We start from the raw sequence: 22,351 nt of genomic DNA on the forward strand, positions 1-22,351 counted from the left end.
ACTCTATGCCGACATCATAGACTATGTATTAAATATTTCTGTAAACAACTCTATGCCGACATCACGTAATAGACTATGTATTAAATATTTCTGTAAACAACTCTATACCGACATCACGTAATAGACTATGTATTAAATATTTCTGTAAACAACTCTATACCGACATCATAGACTATGTATTAAATATTTCTGTAAACAACTCTATACCGACATCACGTAATAGACTATGTATTAAATATTTCTGTAAACAACTCTATACCGACATCACGTAATAGACTATGTATTAAATATTTCTGTAAACAACTCTATACCGACATCATAGACTATGTATTAAATATTTCTGTAAACAACTCTATGCCGACATCATAGACTATGTATTAAATATTTCTGTAAACAACTCTATACCGACATCATAGACTATGTATTAAATATTTCTGTAAACAACTCTATGCCGACATCACGTAATAGATTATGTATTAAATATTTCTGTAAACAACTCTATACCGACATCATAGACTATGTATTAAATATTTCTGTAAACAACTCTATGCCGACATCATAGACTATGTATTAAATATTTCTGTAAACAACTCTATGCCGACATCATAGACTATGTATTAAATATTTCTGTAAACAACTCTATACCGACATCATAGACTATGTATTAAATATTTCTGTAAACAACTCTATGCCGACATCACGTAATAGATTATGTATTAAATATTTCTGTAAACAACTCCATGCCGACATCATAGACTATGTATTAAATATTTCTGTAAACAACTCTATGCCGACATCACGTAATAGACTATGTATTAAATATTTCTGTAAACAACTCTATGGCGACATCACGTAATAGACTATGTATTAAATATTTCTGTAAACAACTCTATGGCGACATCACGTAATAGACTATGTATTAAATATTTCTGTAAACAACTCTATGCCGACATCACGTAATAGACTATGTATTAAATATTTCTGTAAACAACTCTATGCCGACATCACGTAATAGACTATGTATTAAATATTTCTGTAAACAACTCTATGCCGACATCACGTAATAGACTATGTATTAAATATTTCTGTAAACAACTCTATGCCGACATCATAGACCATGTATTAAATATTTCTGTAAACAACTCTATGCCGACATCACGTAATAGACTATGTATTAAATATTTCTGTAAACAACTCTATGCCGACATCATATACTATGTATTAAATATTTCTGTGAACAACTCTATGCAGACATCATAGAGTATGTATTAAATATTTCTGTAAACAACTCTATGCCGACATCACGTAATAGACTATGTATTAAATATTTCTGTAAACAACTCTATGCCGACATCATATACTATGTATTAAATATTTCTGTGAACAACTCTATGCAGACATCATAGAGTATGTATTAAATATTTCTGTAAACAACTCTATGCAGACATCATAGAGTATGTATTAAATATTTCTGTAAACAACTCTATGCAGACATCATAGACTATGTATTAAATATTTCTGTAAACAACTCTATGCAGACATCATAGACTATGTATTAAATATTTCTGTAAACAACTCTATGCAGACATCATAGAGTATGTATTAAATATTTCTGTAAACAACTCTATGCAGACATCATAGACTATGTATTAAATATTTCTGTAAACAACTCTATGCCGACATCACGTAATAGACTATGTATTAAATATTTCTGTAAACAACTCTATGCCGACATCACGTAATAGACTATGTATTAAATATTTCTGTAAACAACTCTATGCCGACATCATAGACTATGTATTAAATATTTCTGTAAACAACTCTATGCAGACATCATAGACTATGTATTAAATATTTCTGTAAACAACTCTATGCCGACATCACGTAATAGACTATGTATTAAATATTTCTGTGAACAACTCTATGCAGACATCATAGACTATGTATTAAATATTTCTGTAAACAACTCTATGCAGACATCATAGAGTATGTATTAAATATTTCTGTAAACAACTCTATGCCGACATCATATACTATGTATTAAATATTTCTGTGAACAACTCTATGCAGACATCATAGAGTATGTATTAAATATTTCTGTAAACAACTCTATGCAGACATCATAGACTATGTATTAAATATTTCTGTAAACAACTCTATGCAGACATCATATACTATGTATTAAATATTTCTGTAAACATCTCTATGCAGACATCATAGAGTATGTATTAAATATTTCTGTAAACAACTCTATGCCGACATCATATACTATGTAATAAATATTTCTGTAAACATCTCTATGCAGACATCACGTAATAGACTATGTATTAAATATTTCTGTAAACAACTCTATGCAGACATCATAGACTATGTATTAAATATTTCTGTAAACAACTCTATGCCGACATCACGTAATAGACTATGTATTAAATATTTCTGTAAACAACTCTATACCGACATCACGTAATAGACTATGTATTAAATATTTCTGTAAACAACTCTATACCGACATCACGTAATAGACTATGTATTAAATATTTATGTAAACAACTCCATGCCGACATCATAGACTATGTATTAAATATTTCTGTAAACAACTCTATGCCGACATCACGTAATAGACTATGTATTAAATATTTCTGTAAACAACTCTATACCGACATCACGTAATAGACTATGTATTAAATATTTCTGTAAACAACTCTATACCGACATCACGTAATAGACTATGTATTAAATATTTCTGTAAACAACTCTATACCGACATCACCTAATAGACTGTGTATTAAATATTTCTGTAAACAAATATACGTAAATTTGTATGTTCTGCCATTTAGTCCCCCACAGCTTTACCCTAATGTGATACCAAATAAAACATAACACTGTTATTGTTATGTAATAATATTTTCCCTAAAATACATCCCGACCAAAGAAAACAGTTTTTCCAGAATATGTTCTCAATAAACCTACAAGACACTACGCATTGTTGTGTTGTAGTGTCTTTTATATTTAGTTGAAGTAATTTGGCCCCTTACATGTGATTAAATCCAACAATAATATTAACAATAAAAGTGGTAAAACGTGCTTTTTATACCACCTCTGTTTGCTAGATGAGATACGGAGATATTTCTGTATGGCTCCACTAATGTCGGCAATATTACTTGTAACGCTAATTTCACATACTCACAGAGTACTGGAGATCGTTTATTTTATAGAAGAGAGCCACGGGCCGAAACGTTCGAGCCGAAACGTCCGTCCACCATGCCCAACACAGAAACATCTATTCACGGAAGCAGCTTGAAGGAAAATATCCCCAAATTTCAATAAAATAAACCATAACGACAAAATCAGATTTATCTTGAGCAATAAATCTCTGTCAATTCCTTTAGGTCAATATTAGCCAATTTGTTTTGAATCTCGACGGCAACACCTAGACAAGGATGTCACCTAATGACCTTCAAAATTCTTTGCCATTTTCATTTTTAATTGTCGTTTTTTTCTCTGTGTGTGTATTTGCTTTGTCATGGCACTTTTCTTGTTTTTTTGTGCGTGTATTGTATTTTATTGTATTGTGTCGCATCGCATCGTGTCGTATTGTATTGTATCCATTATCATTCATTCCAATGGATGTTGAAGGATTAAATAAATAAACAAATTGTCTTACGTTGTTGTTGTTGTTGAAGGGCACCTGTGAGTTTAAAATCAACAAAGATGCTACCATCGTTCATTCTAGGGATTATAAGCAATGACAATCACGTAAGAAAAACAAGACTTGAATAATTTGAATAATCCAGAATGACAGGTGAGTTGATCTTCAGTGGAAGTGTCTATGGACGGACGTTTTGGCCTAAGCACGGTTAGTAACCGTGGCCTAAGTAACTGGCGATGGCGCATACAGTGTTTGTCATGGACGACTGGCGAAAAAAAACGACGGATTTGCAAAGTCAAGAGTCGAAATATGCATAGATTCCTGTGAAAAAACACACTGTAAAGCACAGCCGTTTACACCACGAAAAAAAAAACACACATCCAAACTACGATACCATAAAAAAAGAATGGAGTCGGAAACGAGTAAAATTGAAAAATTTGTAGTTACGATATTCGACAAAAAATAACAATTTTCGCTAAAAAAAAAACAAAAAAAACGAGAGACATATCTATTCACACAGTCTACTGACAGAGCTAGTATTAACAGTTGCCAGTCAGGAGGAAGAACAGGAAAAGATGACCATCATTGCGTAAACTGAGTATGTGGTAATTCGCCATTCGCAGGGACACAACAACTTTCGGTAAATCAAAAACAATGTAGTTTCTGTGCGAGTAGAAGATTTAACATTCTGGCGGTCGATATCACATATATCATGGATCTATAAACTATGGTTTATAGTTCCATGCATGAATCAAACAGATAAGCAAGACAAAGTAGTGACCAGCAAAGACAAAAGGTGTTTAATTCTTTTAATCTTTGCTATTCACCCATGACTAGAAGCTAATCTACAAGCATCTGAGGAGATAACCAAAATGCTCACTGTATAAGAGAGTTATCTTAATCAGGTGTGAACACTGGATTTTGAGATCGTTATATTTTACATGCAAATTGCCGGACACAACTTACAACTGCAACCACGTAACTTTTTTCTAGTGAGACCACGATAGAAATGCGCACTTAGTTAAAGACTACGATAAAGACATTGTGAAATTCTTTCGTTTTTTGTGAGAAAAACAAAACTGAAAAAATGTTGACAAGATAATTCAGAAATTTGTATTAGAATAATTCATAACGAAATGTCTTTCCTATTCACCCATAAATTTTTTTTCATAATTGCTGATTATACACTAATATTACAATATTTGCTACATTCTCTCTATCTTTGCCTTTTATTTGTCTTGAATTATGACTGAAAGAAGTTGAATGAAATTACAAAATAAGCAGTGTGTTCAACAACTCGTGTATTTCACTTGGTAAAATACTGTGTTTTTCTGCATAAAAACGAAAGAATTTCACAATGCCGAAAACAGAAGTCTTTGTCGCAGCGTTTCAGTGTAGTGGCGAGTAACGCATGTTTTTGTATTTGGAGTGTGGTCAAATTCTTTCACCCTTTGCCTATAGATACTTTTATAAACAATGATTCCATATGATGTATGTGTATGACAATTGCTTCTTTCAACTTTTTCTTTTGTTCTTAGTCAACAGTACCCGTAATCTTTTCGCTGTTTGGTTCATGATCCAACTCATCAGAGTAACAAAGGCTCACTGTGTTTTTATCAAGTTTGACATTTTTAGATTACGTAACCATGTAAAGCTGCATTGTAGGGGCTTATGAATGTTTATGTGGATCACATGAAAACCATCTTTTCCTATTGTAGTCTAATGTGTCAATAAAATACTAGTAGATATTTTAAATTAAAAAAAATATGATCTAACTTTAGCTAACAAATTCGGATAATTCAATGCGTAATATACCCGCACTCATACGACTTACTTCCTTTTAACAAAATTAATTACCTTGCATTTCCTTCTTCGACAAAAGTATGATACCAGTTTATGCGAAGTAAGTGACGTAATTTCACGTCTGCAAATAAATCCCCTCGCATCGCGCTACTATATTGTGTGTTATGAATCATTATAACTTGTAGACATAGCATGGCTATAGCCAGGCTTCTGATTTGACATTTTCATATATACGTTGTAGTTGTAAGTTATGGTGTATAGGAAGAGTATGAATTCGAGAGAAATTTTTTTAGGACGATGCTGATCTACGATTATATTTCCTTTATCAAATGTACTTTCACACACAGGTGTTGAGGGACTGTGTTTCACAGTAGGATTTGTGCTTTCCAAATTGTACACACAATTTATATCTAAATTTCAAATGATTATATTATGTCCTACATATGCTAAATATAACAGCAGTCTATGGGCATTATTAACACGTGATGCATTACTTCCTAATTGTCCGTTTTTGTGTAATAGTTTAATTGGGTGCGTGCATGGAAGGTACCTTCCATGGTGCGTGTGAGAATTGTGATATTCCAAAGGGTTTTTTAACTTTTATTTTAATATTCGATTTACTCTAAACTCATTTCAGAGTGTTGGCCAATGCATTAGATACGTACGAAATGGAGGTAGTTTTTGTCATTGGATACGAGTTTTGTCATTTGCTGAACATGCTCAGACCATGCTCAGACCATGGAACTATAATTATAGTTCCATGCTCAGACACACTGAGGAACTGTGCCTCAGACTACGATAGAAACGTGTGTTAATAAACTACCAGCAAGGTCTGACATGGCACGCATCCTGCGGGCGTAATGCCCAATTCACACCTACGATAACAGGCGTTGCTAGTCTGTTCTATAGTAGTCTGAGGCGTAACTTACACACCAGGCCTGTCCATGGTAGACGCACTAAACCAAAATACATTCAAATTCATTCATTGTCCATGGTAGACGCACTAAACCAAAATACATTCAAATTCATTCCTTGTTTAGACTGTTCTTGTCAGAATAAACTTACTCTGCTGAACCTACGCATTTGTACCACTCCATTTATATATATTTTAACATTAAAAATTTGCTTTTATTCTATTTTTATTTGTCTTGTGTTTGCATTGACATTTGTTTCCACAAAATCCCCAGCTCCCCCCTCTCAATTTTCAAGTGGTCCAACCCTAACTAAAACTGTCAGCTGTCGGCTGATTAAATACTAAGCGAGTCGACGTATTTTGTTGTTGTTGTTGGGGGGGGGGGATATAAAAGATCAGAACCAATATCACATCCTTGTGTCGAGTTAGGCGCTGTAAGCTTAGGTTTAGGTTTCGCACCGTCCCTCAACCGTCCCGTTGAGGGACGGTGGGTTTCGCAACAAATTCACAACAAAACTTATTATTCAAGTGAATTATTAGTAAAAACCCTGTGAATATGAATATGACCAAATATATACATACTGAACTTGAACACAGGCGAAAATGAGGGCTTTTACGTGATCTTCGCCAACCAAGTTCCGTTCGGCTATTACATCATCACTATTCCTATGTTTACACCCATACCAGGTCCCAGTACTAAACAAGTCGATTCGGGCGACGTTTTATGCAAACATGGGAGTTTAGTTGAGCGGCTGTGACCACGTAAACTTTCAGGGTTATAATCACATCTGAGTGTTTGCATGTGAAATTTAATTCTGTATTTTGAGGCACGTGATGAAAGGCGTACAACGTCATCCATGTCACCGTTCCATATCATTCAGTTCGTTATTATGAGTAATGCCCGTACAGATAGGAAGATCACGCTATCCAGATAAGATTGTGAATGAAATCTCGCATGTGGGTCACAATGACTGCAGTCAGTATTGTTGCATCACACTGTTTTAATAATCACTGTTTTTAATAAATCAAAGTTCCTTGAACGCGTGCGTTACAATGTACCTTGAACCACAGCCCCTCTATCCACGGAGGGACTGTGCTTGAACGTACATTTTATTTGGTTCTCGTCCATAGAGGACGCTGTCATTACGTTTCGTACCTGACCTGGAACACGCAACTTTCTGATTGCGGCCGGCCGCACTGATGTTAAATAATGATGCAATAAAGAATGAAATTACAAATTTTTCTACTTGTGTTCCACCTGTTGACAACGAATTTAATTACTAGTATCGTAATTTACCACTGTTTACTTTCCGGCGACATCTGATCGGACAACCACGTGATCGTGATAACTGACCTTATATTCATAATTTAGTGGGCACAAATGTAATGTATTAAATATATATTTATTTTCACTGTATTTACGTGAATGTTAATTATCTCTAACAAAGTATGCGAACTGCGTCGTAACTTGAAAGAAAAAAACAAACATATTTTGAGTAAAATATAATTTAGCAACATCACCCCAAACAGGGAATATCTAGTTGTTCCTCCCCTTTATTGTTGCTTATAACCATTCTCTAATCACGTTCTCGTATTTCATTTCGTCAAATAACATGTACAGATAACATGATAAATATGACGCCACCTTTCTTGGCGTTACATCACGTGTGGAGCGTCAACTCGGCGTATCACGGTATGGCATATTTGTGTCTGATACAAAACCCGGGTACACATTACCACTGACCCGACCACTGACACAACATTGAGAAGCCGAACTGAAGCGTTCTGACCTTTATAACATAACACGCATGTCTGAAATAATGGGAAGTCAAACAGCGAATATATGCAATTCCATGTGTTCGTCCATTTTAGCTTGGAACACAAACAGAACATCTGAACGGAAGTTCATTGTTTTCATTTTATGCTTATACGCAGTGAAAACTGACAATACCCGGCACAAAATCAACACATTTGGTTATTTGTTGGGTATTGGCTGTGCATGGGGGTGTGTACGCCATTCTTGCCTAATTTGGAAGTTAGACTTCCTAATTTGGTTATATGCAAAATATGTCTATATATGGATCGTGGTGCCCTCTTGCGTCAGGGATGTATTCTTTACACGTGTAGTCGTCTTTGCTAAGCTTTACATGACAGTGATGGCTGGTGATTTTGAGACGGAAAATTCGCGATCGGAAGAGAGTTCCCAAACTGAGATTAAATCAGATGAGCCGGGAACACCCCCAGAAGGGATAAATAGGATAGGAAGTACAAACTCAGACGGTAAGTGTCAATATTTTTTCGTGAAACCGTGAGGTCAATCACCAGTGCGACCTCAGTCATCTGAGCGAGCACGTAGCAAACACCGGCATGATGAATAGCCTTTTCCCGAATAAAAAAACACAATAATTGGAAGGGTACTGCCATATATTGTGATATAAATTAGATTTGTATAGGTACGTGTTCATAAGTGTGTTTTGCTTTGAACTGTTTCTAACAGAAAATCTCGGTTTTTGTGATCGTTCGGCATAACACTGCATGGGACTGTGCCAGTTTTTCACGTAGCCGAAAAATAATTCCATACAACCGGCAAATCGGCTTTTGTAAATAATATCACTGATGATATCAGCGACTTCAGCTGCTTTCACCGTCCGATTACTGCTATGTTACTCCAGTCTGCATATCTAGTTACAACGGTTTTCATGAACTCTGTAAACGGCGATCTTTGCCCTTCTGAAAAAATCAAATGACCTTTTCTATCGAACGCGTAGGCAACATTTACATACCGCTGGTTGAATTAAAGGTCACAAATCATGCAATCGCGTCTTACTCGATCATTAATATATGTGTAATTCGGCAATGACACCCGAATGATTCAATTTGTTCATAATTATTTACACCATGTACGACCAAAAAAAAAAAATCCTCTCCAAAATGTATCGTATAATGGGTTCGATGCAAATCAGTTTATGGCCAAGTTCACTTGCCACCATGTGACAATGATATCTCCACGCACGTGATCTGAGATTAACAATTGTAATTGAAATCGTACAACCGTCAATTTGTGTTCAAACAATGTATTGATGTATAAATATCCAATATAGTGAACCTGGTGTAGTTTGAGGCATGAGTATTTTTTATTACCTCTTTTTTTTAAAGGCATGAAGGTCACAGTGTCCTGTTCATTGATGTTGACATAATTTACAACCACACGTGCTGTACCTCTTATTTTAAACATAAAACTTGTATTTTAGAAGTGCCAGAAAAGTTGAAAAGTTGTAAACTCATTCTACCATGCATTTCAGCATAATTTCCTTATCACACAAGCCATCGTTGTAAAAACGGAATCTTTTTTTTTTGGCATCTCCTTTTATCCAGCATGCTCATAAAAACATGTACTGCCATTGCACTCAATGCTAGCTACACGTGTTCTCCCTAGTAATCAGTTTTTGGATTTGGTTTGTATAAATAAATCATAGATACAGTGAGATGAAGCAAAGCTTAGATAATCTTAGATTTCAAAACTGCATGGCTGTGTCTGTTACAATCTTGATAACATGTATTCTATTTTTAAATGTAGCCATGTGCGTGTACACAGTATTTTGATTGCCGTGTCAGATCATTTGTAAGGGTACCACTAATCTAATTATAATATGTACTCAATGCTTCAAGATAATTCAGTGTTCTACATGTGAGTACAAGTTGAGTTGGTTAGACCATGGAAATCTGTTCTATTTGCTAGGTTTACCAGCAGCATTTTATCAGAGGCTAACTTGGTAACTATGATTCCTCCTGCTAATTAAACGGAGATTATCTCTTGTACTATGGTTGTGGCCGAATGTAGTCAGAAAATCTGCCCGTTATTCAAGAGCTGAGCTAAGACAGTGTGCCCTTGAATGGGGTTATCATTGACATGGTCAGGCCATGATGAGGCTCAGTCCTATCAAAGTTAAATTCAGAAGGTATATTGGGGTCAGATTCTACTTTGATCTAAATGCATTTACACAGCTATTTTTTCCTGAAAACGACATATTAATCTACTGGTTTACATGTATTGAATCAATAAAAATTGGCCATGGCCATCTATATTGCCTGAATAATCATCCCTAATCTTACTACTGACCTTTGAACTACGACTTTCAATTTCCATCTAGTCTGTAAATCTAGTCTGCCTTAAATCAATGTTACATCACATGTTGACCTTGTATATGCCTTATCTGTTCTTTTAGTAAAATATTATTTGAATGACACAGTCTATGATAAATGTAATATTTGCTTTACAGAGGCTCATATTAGAGATGCGCTACAGTACCACTGGTAACGCTACAATTTTGACAAATATTCCCAACTGGCTCCATCTTGAGTAAAAGCCATTTGTAATGCATTAGATTTAATGCGTACCTGTACATTCTTGTCTATTCACATGCAAATGAATCAGGTTGCAAATAAATTCACCATAGTGATTATGGCAGCCAGGTGTCAAACTTTAACAAATGTTATTGTGAGTATTGTTGTGTACGTTAATCAATAACATTTATCTCAAAGCCAGGTTGCACTTTAGCTCTGTCTGGGCGAATCCATTGATAGGAATCATTGTTGGACGGTACAACGCTGCCGTCCTCTGGCACATGTCGTAATTAGTGGATAAACACATACATACATCCAGGGACGCCGGTTGTTACGTGTAATCAAATGCTTTCTCATAGATCTGTTTCAGATGGTTGTATATTTTTGTTCTTTACAACAGACAATGTCTGTGGACGAGACTTTTGTTGGATTGACACCCGCCTTGTTCAAACAGTCTAGGTTCTCTAGAAACGACATGCATAATCCATGTGATGATCCACCAGTAAACAAATTCTGATTTGCAAGGCGCTGTGCACTCTTTCATGCCTGGACTGTGTAGGCGTAATTGGTAAATTGATTAGGGTTGTCCCTAGTCTTGAGTAGTGCCCCTGGCTTCAAGGGAATGCTGCTCGTCATGGATAACTACATAATGCTGCAATTTGTTTTACTTTTCATACTGATTATCCAAAATTGATGATAAAATAATCTTTGTACTGTGACAATAAAATGTATGCGCATATATAATTACATCTTCACTAATTGATGGTACCATGTAGAAATCTTCAGTTTATTTTCCAGTTGTGTTTCAAAGTGACTGTTTCAAAAAATGCACCATAGTTTTCAGTCAGGGTTACAATTACTCGGGCATTTTGCCAAACCATTGTCATCTTTTGTTCTTTGGGCTGACCTTGTTTTGTGTCCACGTGTGCAGAGAACCTGAGGGATTGTGTGCTAGTTCGTACCTGTACTATCTCGGATCTTATTACTAAATGTACTAGTTTTAAGATTGTATATTTTTGGCGGTAATTAAAAGTGGTGAATTTGGAAGTAAAAGTAAATCTTGTTTTGTGTACTAGATAATTGGTTACATATTTATTTATTTTTATATACGATTTTTTAGTAAATTATTTATCTAACTCAACAGTATTCAAAAAAAAGTAAGGGAAATGCATCTTTCATACTTTCCTCTAAATCCCCAATAATCTTTGCTCATATTTGTAGTGTCGCCTGCCCTATACCGTAATTGCTCTATTACAAGCGCATTTCCAATAGGAGCATGCATACACCAGAAATTGCATTCATACTGGGTTATTAAAATATGAATTTGTTTGACCATACACACATTTAAGTGCATGCACTGTTAATACAGTAGTCCTGTTATTAAATTAGTGCATTCTGAAATATTTGATAGGTGTATTAAAAATCATACATGGTATACAACTTTAATTCACTGTTCATAATGTTATTATGCTTCTGTAAGCAAATCCTAGAACACTGAAACCAGGACACTTGCCCAGAGCAGCTGCGTTTTTTTTTTTTATACCATTCTGTCTAAGGAGTAAAAAAATTCCAGGTTCAGTTCAAATCTGTTTTACTGTGTACCGTATTTGCTAGATATTAGTAGAGCATGCACTTATTTAAATTATAGAGATGTTGCTATGGTGAAAATAAGTCTCATTTTAATGATTTAGTTTACAACAAAGGCATTTTTTATTTTATATATACATTTTTACAAGAGATTGATTCTACTCATATCAAAGTAAATACGGTAATTGAGATGCAATATTAAATATTTGTGCATATTCCCTATCTTGTGTATTTATTGTGTGTCTGTGGGACTGTTGTATCATGTATGTGTATTCTGTGCCCCATTAGGAAAGGGTATTCATTGACAGTGGAAACATTTGTTTGCCTGCATGCAGGCCTGAACATGCTAGTGGTTAGGCCCTGCTTATAGTGTCACAGATGGTGTGCCGTGAGGGAGGATCATTTCAGAATTCTGATGGTATTAAATATACTTCATTAAAGTCATTTTGTTTTAGTCCGAAAAATAAACACGTTTCTGCAAATTGAAAAAAAAATAAGGTGGATACCAGAAGGGAACTTTTTATTTTATCACAACTTTTTTGAAAACTTCACTTTCTAATTATTATCGACACCATGCTGCTATGCATGTTGGCAGTATATTGTGACTGAAATGTATTTATATCACGTGGATTGCAATTCTAGTTTGAATAGGTACAGCATGCAACTGGAAGCATGATCTTTTCCTAAGTGGTTGGTTTTCAGTTCAGCCATAAAAAGATGCAGCGTGAAAATTTCAGGCTTGTCTGCGTTTGTAAATTTTGTCTTGCATTAGTATAGTTAACTATAGTGTGTATATATATATATATATATATATAACTACAAATGCTTAATAAATTATGGAGACAATAAGAGAATACATTCCTAGTGAATAGTTACATCTATTGCCAGCATGGCTACATTCAGTGCATAGCATGGCACAGCAAAATTATTCATAGACTCCAAAATGTTTTGTTTGTGATTTGAACAAATACAGAACAAGAAATAAAAGTGATTTATATAACATACTTGTATATGGAAATAGAATAATCTAAATTGGAAATTAATCTGTCTGAAAATAGATATCATTGATTTCCACTGTTTCACTGACAATGAAATGCTATGTAACTACTGGATATACATTAAAATTTCTGCTTTTAGAACAATTCACATGTGACCCCCGAGTTCATCTGGGGTTATAGCCGGTTATAGTGATTTGAATGAGGTTTTTATAAATCTGAATGCAGCGTGGTGTCTGACTCGTATCTGGGGCTCAGTTTATTTGTGCATGAATTGATATTCGTCTGCAAAGCACTTAAATTGCTTAAATGGTATAATCTCATGCAGCAATGTTAGCTTATATACAAACAACAGAATTGAGAAATCTGCTGGAACTGTTAATACCGGTATTATAAATAAAAAAATGGTAGGTAATTGTAGTGCTTGGTAATTATTCAATATAATAAGGCATTTCAAACAATAGCTCCTTTTCAGTGTAATATTTGAATAGTGCTAGGTAGTTACACTGAAAAAGAGTTATTGTGAACTGTGATAAAAGTTGATATTAGCACTCAAAGATTTAAACTCCTAATTAGAAAATTATATATTATTTAGTTTAATACTTCCACAGGCAAACATTCAGAAAAATATTTGGTATTTTTTAAAAAAAATTTGATGCTAGCAGACAAAATAATATGCAAAAAATTTAGCTATTTTGGTGAAAGAAAACATAAAATAAAAAAACTGCAAAGTTTTAAAAATGTTTGATCAGTGAAAATTACAGAAAATGTGAAGAAATCTTCCCAATTTTGAGTGGAAAAATTTGACAATCATAGAGTAGACTTGCTTGTAGTCTGTTGCGATTCCGAAGAAAAAATCATGAAAAATAAATATAAATTGCGTAAACCAGGGGTGAACGCGAAAGTCACGTGACTGCAAATCCTAACAGACTTGCCATCAGAGTAAGCGCCCTCACATTACCGGCCAGATTCGGGCTTGTAATGATTTACATCTCTAATATGTTTCAACCAATCAGAAGACAGGCTAATTAACATATCATGACTGCACACAATACATATAATTTCTTGTGTTCTTCGAGAAACGATGGTTGTTTTACTCAATTTTGTTATCGTCAATAACATAGTAACATGCGATGTCCGGTTTATTGTTATGATCCATGGCTTGGCTGCTCCACCCACCGAATAACGAATATGCAAATTCTGTTGTTTGTATATAATGTGAAGGCGCTTACACTGATGACAAGTCTATTGGGATTTCGTGGTCACATGACTTTCGCGTCCACCCCTCGTTACGCAATTTATATTTATTTTTCAAGAATTTTTCATCAGAATCGCAACAGACTACAAGCAAGTCTAACTCATAGAGTTGAACTCTAGGTATTCCATTCCCAATTTATTTACATGTTATTTATGTCACCTCTAGAGTTTTATGGTGGTCTTGGGACAATTATTTGATGGTCGGTATTTGTTAACGATCATCTTGACCTTCCATTTAATTGTGCCAACACTTTAGTGTTCAATAATTCTGAATTTGCATCGGTTCTGAAAAATTTCAGAACACAAGCAGTGTTCTCCCCAGGCTCAGAGGCAAGCATGGCGGTCTAATTTGCATGCTAATATGCATACTAATTTGCATATTTTTCAGGATTCACTCTCACAAAAACAAACATACAAGACAGTATTAAAATGTATGAGAGACTTTATTTAAATTACATAATACTTTACATAATATACCATAATTTGACAAGATCGTCATTTAATGTGAACTGTTCCATAAAACTTAGTCTAAACTAATCCTTCTGACTTTGTTGTGCTCCAAACATTGGCTGCCTTACTGTAGTTAAACTCGATCGTCATAGACTTGCACGGGACTTTGTTCCATAAAGAAGATCCACTCTTTGCAATCATGTTGTGCTTTGAGCATTAACTGCACAACATTCCTAGTGGGAAAAAATGATAAATAATAAAAAAAAAAAAATGAGGATTGAGGTTCAAATAAATGTAAACATAACGATTGAATTGTGCCACGATCGGGAACCCAGTGCCGTATGGATAGCATTTCGTCTGCAAAACATGTTGTTTACATGTTGGTTTTGTCAGGTCAACGACAAGGAGACTCGGGGGAATTTGGAGGAAAAAAAACATGAGGTCACTATTCAATTAAAATGAAAACGTAACAATAGAATTATGTATACAAATCGGGATTCCATCGATCATAGCGCGTGATGATAGCAGCTGTCGTTCGCAAGACGTTGACAGGCCGCCATCTTGGAAATACCTACACAGGTCAACATGTGACCGGAAGATTACAAAATTCGATTTTTTTTTTGCTTGGACAAATTATAACATACGCGTACCCATTAATCTATGAAGATATCCATAAATAATCTAAAAAAAGTTGACAGTAACGAGTGATGTTTTTTTTTCATGTCGTGTCTATACCAGCCTCGTGTCTAAGATGTTGATTGAAATCGGTGTAGGCCTACCATGTTCGGTGTTCTTACGATCGGCAAAACATGCACACACTGGCATTTTATTTCTAAAATTACGAAATCTTACCTGAACAATTGACCTTAACCAGGGAAATGTCTTTTTCCACGACTCATCAAAACCAGCCTCACGCCGTTTCTGTGTTTCTACACGCTTCCGTTTCTGTGCTGTGCTAGCGGTGATTGTATGTTTTAGCCGGGCGGCATCACCTTTTTTTCCTTTACATGTTTTGTCATATAGCATCTCGGTGTTTGCAACTTGAGTGACAATTTGTTCCCCATTGACAGCGTCTGTACTTCACACGTGTTTAACAATGGGACTGTTTAATTCGTCCCGGCAAGTTCAAACCGCCGTGGCGTAGACGGTGATAATTTATGCAGTGCTACGTGTGAGCGGGTCAAATGGACGTAAACAAAGCATCCTATTAGCATGGCGGTGAAGTTGTAAGCATGGCGGTCCGAGCCCAAGCGTGGCGGCCGGGTCGCCAAGCATGGCGGTGCCGCCATGCTTTGTTCTATGTGGGGAGAACACTGATTGTGCCAACACTTTAGTGTTCAATAATTCTGAATTTGCATCGGTTCTGAAAAATTTCAGAACACAAGTGTGCACGGATAGTCCTTAAATATTACCTACATTTTCATAGCATTAAATACATCCCATAATAATCTCAATTAAGTCCCATGAGAGCTTAAAGTGCGGTGGTCGCAGCGCAGCGTGTGTTTGAATTTCATGTAAATAAACAATGTATTTTACACACGTTGTACACTTCCCTATGAGTCCCATATCGAACAGGACGCTGCACGACGACTGCCGCCTATTAAGGAATGTTCTCAGAGTGAAAATTCAACAGTCATTGCATATGTTACTTATCTGACATAATGTCATGCGTATGTTATTTATCATCGTCTTGGTAACACTTTAGTGTGGGCAAAACTACCATAAACAACATTGGTGTTTCTGGTGATGACGTAAAAAAAGTATTACTGTAAAATCTGTATTAGAAACTGCGGCTTCTATTAAAATGGTACAATGCAACAGAGGGGATGTGGCTTTAATTAGAGCATCTACACATAGGAGAAATGGTGAATTTTTGGTTCTCAATTGTTCAAAAAGTATGGGTTTGACTTCTATTAGGAATGCGGCTTCCAATACAGATTTTACGGTACTGAGTAGGGATTTTAAGATTACCCCCCTCCCCATTGAGTTGTACTTTTTATGTTGTTGTTTGAACTACAGATGTGAAAAGTGACATCTTAGTTAATTTTCAGAATATATTTCCCCAAAACAACTAGTCATTCACTACATAGAAGGAAGTTAAAAATATGCAATATCGATGGAATGACCTAATTTACATAGAAATAAATAATTTTTAACTCATTTGCGCACCCCCCCTCAATGTAGATTTGGCAGGAACTTTTAGCAAATTCAATGGATTAAACATAAACTTAATTATCCGTGGCCCTGTAATTTATTCACCTACATGTATAGACCACTTTGTGATTTGTGGTTCAATAACCAGTGTCATGACACATTTATTTACTATATGAGGTTATTACACTTAGTTTTTTGAATAATTAGCATATATACATGTATCACAAGCAGTGGGTTCATTGTCTGAGATTCACTGTTCAAAACTTGTATGTCCCCTATGCACGGGAATCAAGTTCAAAATGCCTCTATAAGATTTTAATATCAAAATGAAATGTCCCAAGTTTCTTTAAAAAAATGCATTTTGAGTATGTACATTCTGGTATGTTGGTGATTTAGACCTTTTTCAACTTCTTAGCTTACTTTTCAACAAAGTTCACTGAACAGAGCTTTTCGTATTTACCTGGTTGTCAGTAACGTGTTTGCTGTTCTACTTTTGTGTATAGCAGGCCAAGTTACTAGGATGTTACCAAGTGGTGTTTAATTTGTTAAGTTGTCATGCAACGTGTGTGTAAACAGAACACGTTGCATTGCATTGTAGACGTTGCATGGGACACACGTCCAACAGCATAACTATGGCTTGAATTTTCATGAAATTTATCTCATTTTTTATTTGGGTTCATTGCTTTTAATTTCTGTGTTAACAATGTTGTATACGTCGCCAGAGACCTATATTGACCATGACACAGTACTTCAAACATTGTCTTTCAAACAAAATTTTGCTGACAAGACAACTTTAAAACAAATTTATATTTCCTGAAACACTGGTGCAAATGAGTTTGCGATTGTCTCAGGCTGTTTGTTAGTGCCTTTGCTTTTGAATTTATTTATTAAAAAAACGTGCATCTGATAGAGGGAAGCAAAATGATTTGTTTCCAGGAATATCATGGTAAAATAAAAATCTAGATCGACAAAACAAAATGAAGGGAAGAGTACTGTAATACATGTAATACTTTTTTGCAAATTTAGCGAGAGAACTGATTTGCTAATACAAGATGTCGCTAATGACTTTATTATAAATTCAGAATGGCCGCCAAACAAAGAAATCAACAATGACGAGAGATTCGCTAAATCAACATTTTGCTATTACGTCATTTTACCGCAATTCGCTAAAATTGCATGCCGTTTTTTCAACATGTTTTACAGTGTTTAGAGCAGTTATATTTAAAAGATCGATTACAATTATCTTGGCTAATCTATTGACATAATTCCACTATTATATCCCTGTAAATAGATTTCAGTTAAAAATTAATCTTGCATTATAGCAGAGATTCAATATTTTTTTCTAATTCCGCTGATTTTTTGAAAATTGGTGTAATAAAGTACACCGAAAGTTTGTAAAAGTGTTTAGGATAATTTCCCCAAACGTTTCAAAATGAATGGCTGTTAATGTTAACAGATAGTGTTTACGAAAAATTTGAATGAATGTTTTTAATCATCAAATTAGTAATACTATATACGACGAATATGTCAAAGATTATGCATTTGCATAATTGGGGGGGGGGGGTTAACTAAACCATGATATGGTTCAGTTTTCAGTTTGAATGTTAATTCTGATTAATTCTTAAGTACTGTAGATTTAATTTTGTTTGGAGTTGCACATAATAGGACAGATTAAGATATTTGTCTTTTCTGTGATTGCCAAGATATTACATAAGTTTGCTTTATTTTGTTGGCATGTGCAGTAGCGGCATTCCGTACATGGTTTGGTTCAGTGACCTGGAAACTTAACGCAGACCTCCTGTTTCAAGAACATTAAACATTGGTGATTAGATTTAAAAATAAATCCAAGTCTGAAACGCAAGTTTACTGTACTTTGAAATTATCTAGGTTTACTAATTACATCCTAAAAATATTAAGAACGTCTGAATAAAAATAAGTTATAAAATAAAATAACACAATACTGTAATATATTTTATTTTCGCTGTTTTTGCTGAAGGGACGATTTAGTAAAAATAAATTCCAGCGAATATACCTTTTTTCTATATTTTACATTTAACACATCAAAAATCAGTGAAAATAAACTTCATGCAAAACACTCAAAGTCTTTCCAGCAAAGATTATTTCCTGCTAAAATAAAGTATTTTACAGTATTTTACTAGTCATGCAGTAAGCTACATTGTAGATTATGAATTTAATTTTGTGGTCTGTTATGAGAAAATTACTTTCTTTCCTGTTGTGAGGATTATTAGTTATCAGTGTGAAAACAAACATTGGTTTGCTTGTTTGCATTGTTAATAATCATTCCTCCAATGAATATTCACAGTCCCTGTGGTTACTTCTGAGATATGTTCCCTTATGAATGTCAAAGTCGACTTTTGTTTATCATTCACAAAATTGAACCCACATACATGTAATTTTTTCATTTTTTCATTTTTCCAAAAAATTAGTCTAAAAGCCAAAGGGAACATAAAATTTTGTATTTGGTCAAAAATTAACAAAAGAAATTTTAGAACAATGTAGAAATATGTTGTACTTAAATTTTGGAGAAAAAAATTATGGTGTTCTAAAAGTGACATACATTTTTCTACAAAATTTGATGATTTAACCAAAATTTTGGTGAAAATTTCTATAATTTCTTAGTTACAATTCCCATTGGTTTCTTGTTTTAATGATATTTTGACAAACTATGAAAAAACTTCTGTGGATTGATTTTGTGAAGGCGATTCTTGATTATTTGTGTTCATTCATTTTTCCGTATTTTATCTTATTTACGGTACGTTCAGTTTAATGCAGGATTTAACATTTTATCAGAAAAATATTGCTGTCACATGATTGATCATATTTATTAGGTCTTTATGTGACCCTGATATGACTGACCTTTGACTCTGTTATATCTGACCTATGACTCTTGGTATGTCTTTTTTAAGCCCATGCTGTTAAATGTATTCTTAATGGTATTAAAGGAGATGTCAGAAGATAACTAAGTAATTTAAAGATTGTGAATACTGATAGATTTCTTTTAAATGGCTGGGTATACACAATGTATTAATTTATTGGGAAGCACCCGCCTCTGACTGAAAATGTATAAAACGTTTCAGTTAAGATCAAAGGAAAGACTAATTAGTCTTATTAATGAAATAATTCATATCTTATATACCATAATCAAATAAAAAAATTATTGTTATGCAAACATGTGTATACCATGCATTAAGTTGTTCATAATAGATGCACAGCTGTGGCCTTGATGGTCTAAATTGTTATTACTAAATAGGTATATGATACAAACTTAAGTACACTACTAGTATATTGTTACTACTGAGTACATTGACATTATTAAAGGACTGTATTCAACAGTTTTTTCAGGTGTTGCAAATTTGTTGCAAATTTTGCGTTATTAATTAAATGTAATTTTATTACTTAAATAGTTAGTAAAAATTAAGTTTTATACATTTAGTTGTATTCAACATCTTTTGCCTTGTGTGCTTTTTGACTCCCGTGTGCGAAGCACAAAAGGGAGTCTTTGCAGTTACCCTGTCTGTATGTATGTATGTCTGTATGTATGTATGTATGTATGTATGTATGTCACTTTTTTTGTTCCACCGTTATCTCAAGAACCACTAATCAAATTTTGGTGAAACTTGGTACATAGATGTTCTGGGATAATGCGCAGAGTTGATTAGGTTTGGGTAAAAATCTATGAATATTAATTACCTAATTTGCATGATAATTAGCTTCTTTTTAGCTGTTCCAAGACTGTTCCACTAATATCTGAAGAACCACTGATTGGATTTTGATGAAACTTGGCACATGGATGCTCAGAACTAGTGCGCAGATTTGATTAGTTTTGGGTAAAAATCTATGAATATTAATTACCTAATTTGAATGATAATTAACTGATTTAAAGCTGTTCCATGACTGTTCCACTGATATTTGAAGAACCACTGATTGGATTTTGATGAAACTTGGCACATGGATGCTCTGAACCAATACGCAGATTTGATTAGATTTGGGTAAAAATCTATGAATATTAATTACCTAATTTGCATGATAATTAACTGATTTTAAGCTGTTCTATGACTGTTCCACTGATTTTTGAAGAACCACTCATTGGATTTTAATGAAACTTGGCACATCGATGCTCTGAACTAATGCGCAGATTTGATTAGTTTGGGTAAAAATCTGTTAATATTATTAATTACCTAATTTACATAATGATTAATCAATTTTCGGCTTTTCCACTGATATCTCAAGTACTAATCATAACATTTCAATAAAACTTGGTACATAGATGGCACTGCACAGACCTGATAGTTTTTAGGGTAATATCAATACATATTAATTACCTAATTTGCATAATTAATTAATTTTCAGCTTTTGATATTTCGAGTACTGGTATTAATGATCACGTTTCAATGAAACTTGGTACATAGTTACTTGAGGACTGTGCAGAGATCTAATTAGTTTTGGGGTAAATATTTGTGCATATTAATCACCTAATTTGCATTATTAGTTAATTTTTTGCTGTTCTATGGCTGTTGCACTGATGTCTAAAAACCACTCATTGGATTTCAATGAAACTTTTAAAGAGTACCCATCACATTTCAATGAACCTAAGACTACACCATATTAGTTTTTGGTAAATATTTATGCTTATTAATCACTTAATTAACATAATTAATTAATACTATATCTCAAGTATTGATCATCACATTTGAATAAAACTTGGTACATAAATGCTCTAGGACAATAGACAGCCTGATTAATTTTGGGTTAAAATCTGTTCATATTAATTCTCTAATTAGCATAATAATTAATATTTTTTGGTTCTAATCACATTTCAATGAAACTTGGTACATTGTGCAGACCTTATTAGTTTTACACTTAAATCTGTTAATATTAGTTACCTTATTTTCATAATTGGTTTTCTGCGTTTCCATTTTGAATTAATTGTTAATGTGTCTCCAATACTCTCAGCACACGGGAGTTCTTTCTAAGCTTTCTTTGATTTTAAAATAAAAATTGACAATCTTTTGGTTCTAAATATGTCGAGTGTTTTGTCTCAGTTCACAATATTGTTTATTGTAACCAATTTTTCAGAAATAGCCTTCATCATTAAAGTGCCTGTAAAATGGCTGCTATTTTCCAGCCTAAAATCATTCATAGGTTCATCAATATTGTTAATTTTTATGTTTATATTTT

At 34.0% G+C, this 22,351-nt stretch overlaps 1 protein-coding gene and 1 long non-coding RNA gene across 2 annotated transcripts in view; one reads left to right on the plus strand and one right to left on the minus strand.

Moving 5' to 3' along the window:
* The first annotated feature begins 8,357 nt into the window (after positions 1-8,357).
* Positions 8,358-22,351, plus strand: part of LOC100373618 (clustered mitochondria protein homolog) — a 58,061-nt gene continuing 44,067 nt past the window's right edge. Inside the window, exon 1 of the mRNA XM_085491731.1 lies at positions 8,358-8,645. Within this exon, the coding sequence (XP_085347857.1) occupies positions 8,513-8,645 (133 nt within the window). The 5' untranslated portion in view covers positions 8,358-8,512. The remainder of the gene's footprint in view (positions 8,646-22,351) is intronic.
* Positions 14,973-15,961, minus strand: LOC146733639 (uncharacterized). Its single transcript, XR_014926665.1, has 2 exons — positions 15,851-15,961; positions 14,973-15,231 (listed from the first exon to the last, which is right to left on the minus strand). It is a non-coding gene; the product is annotated as an uncharacterized LOC146733639 (long non-coding RNA).

Source organism: Saccoglossus kowalevskii, chromosome 16 (assembly GCF_978046115.1).
Source record: "Saccoglossus kowalevskii chromosome 16, keSacKowa6.1, whole genome shotgun sequence".
Classification (NCBI taxonomy): domain Eukaryota; kingdom Metazoa; phylum Hemichordata; class Enteropneusta; family Harrimaniidae; genus Saccoglossus; species Saccoglossus kowalevskii.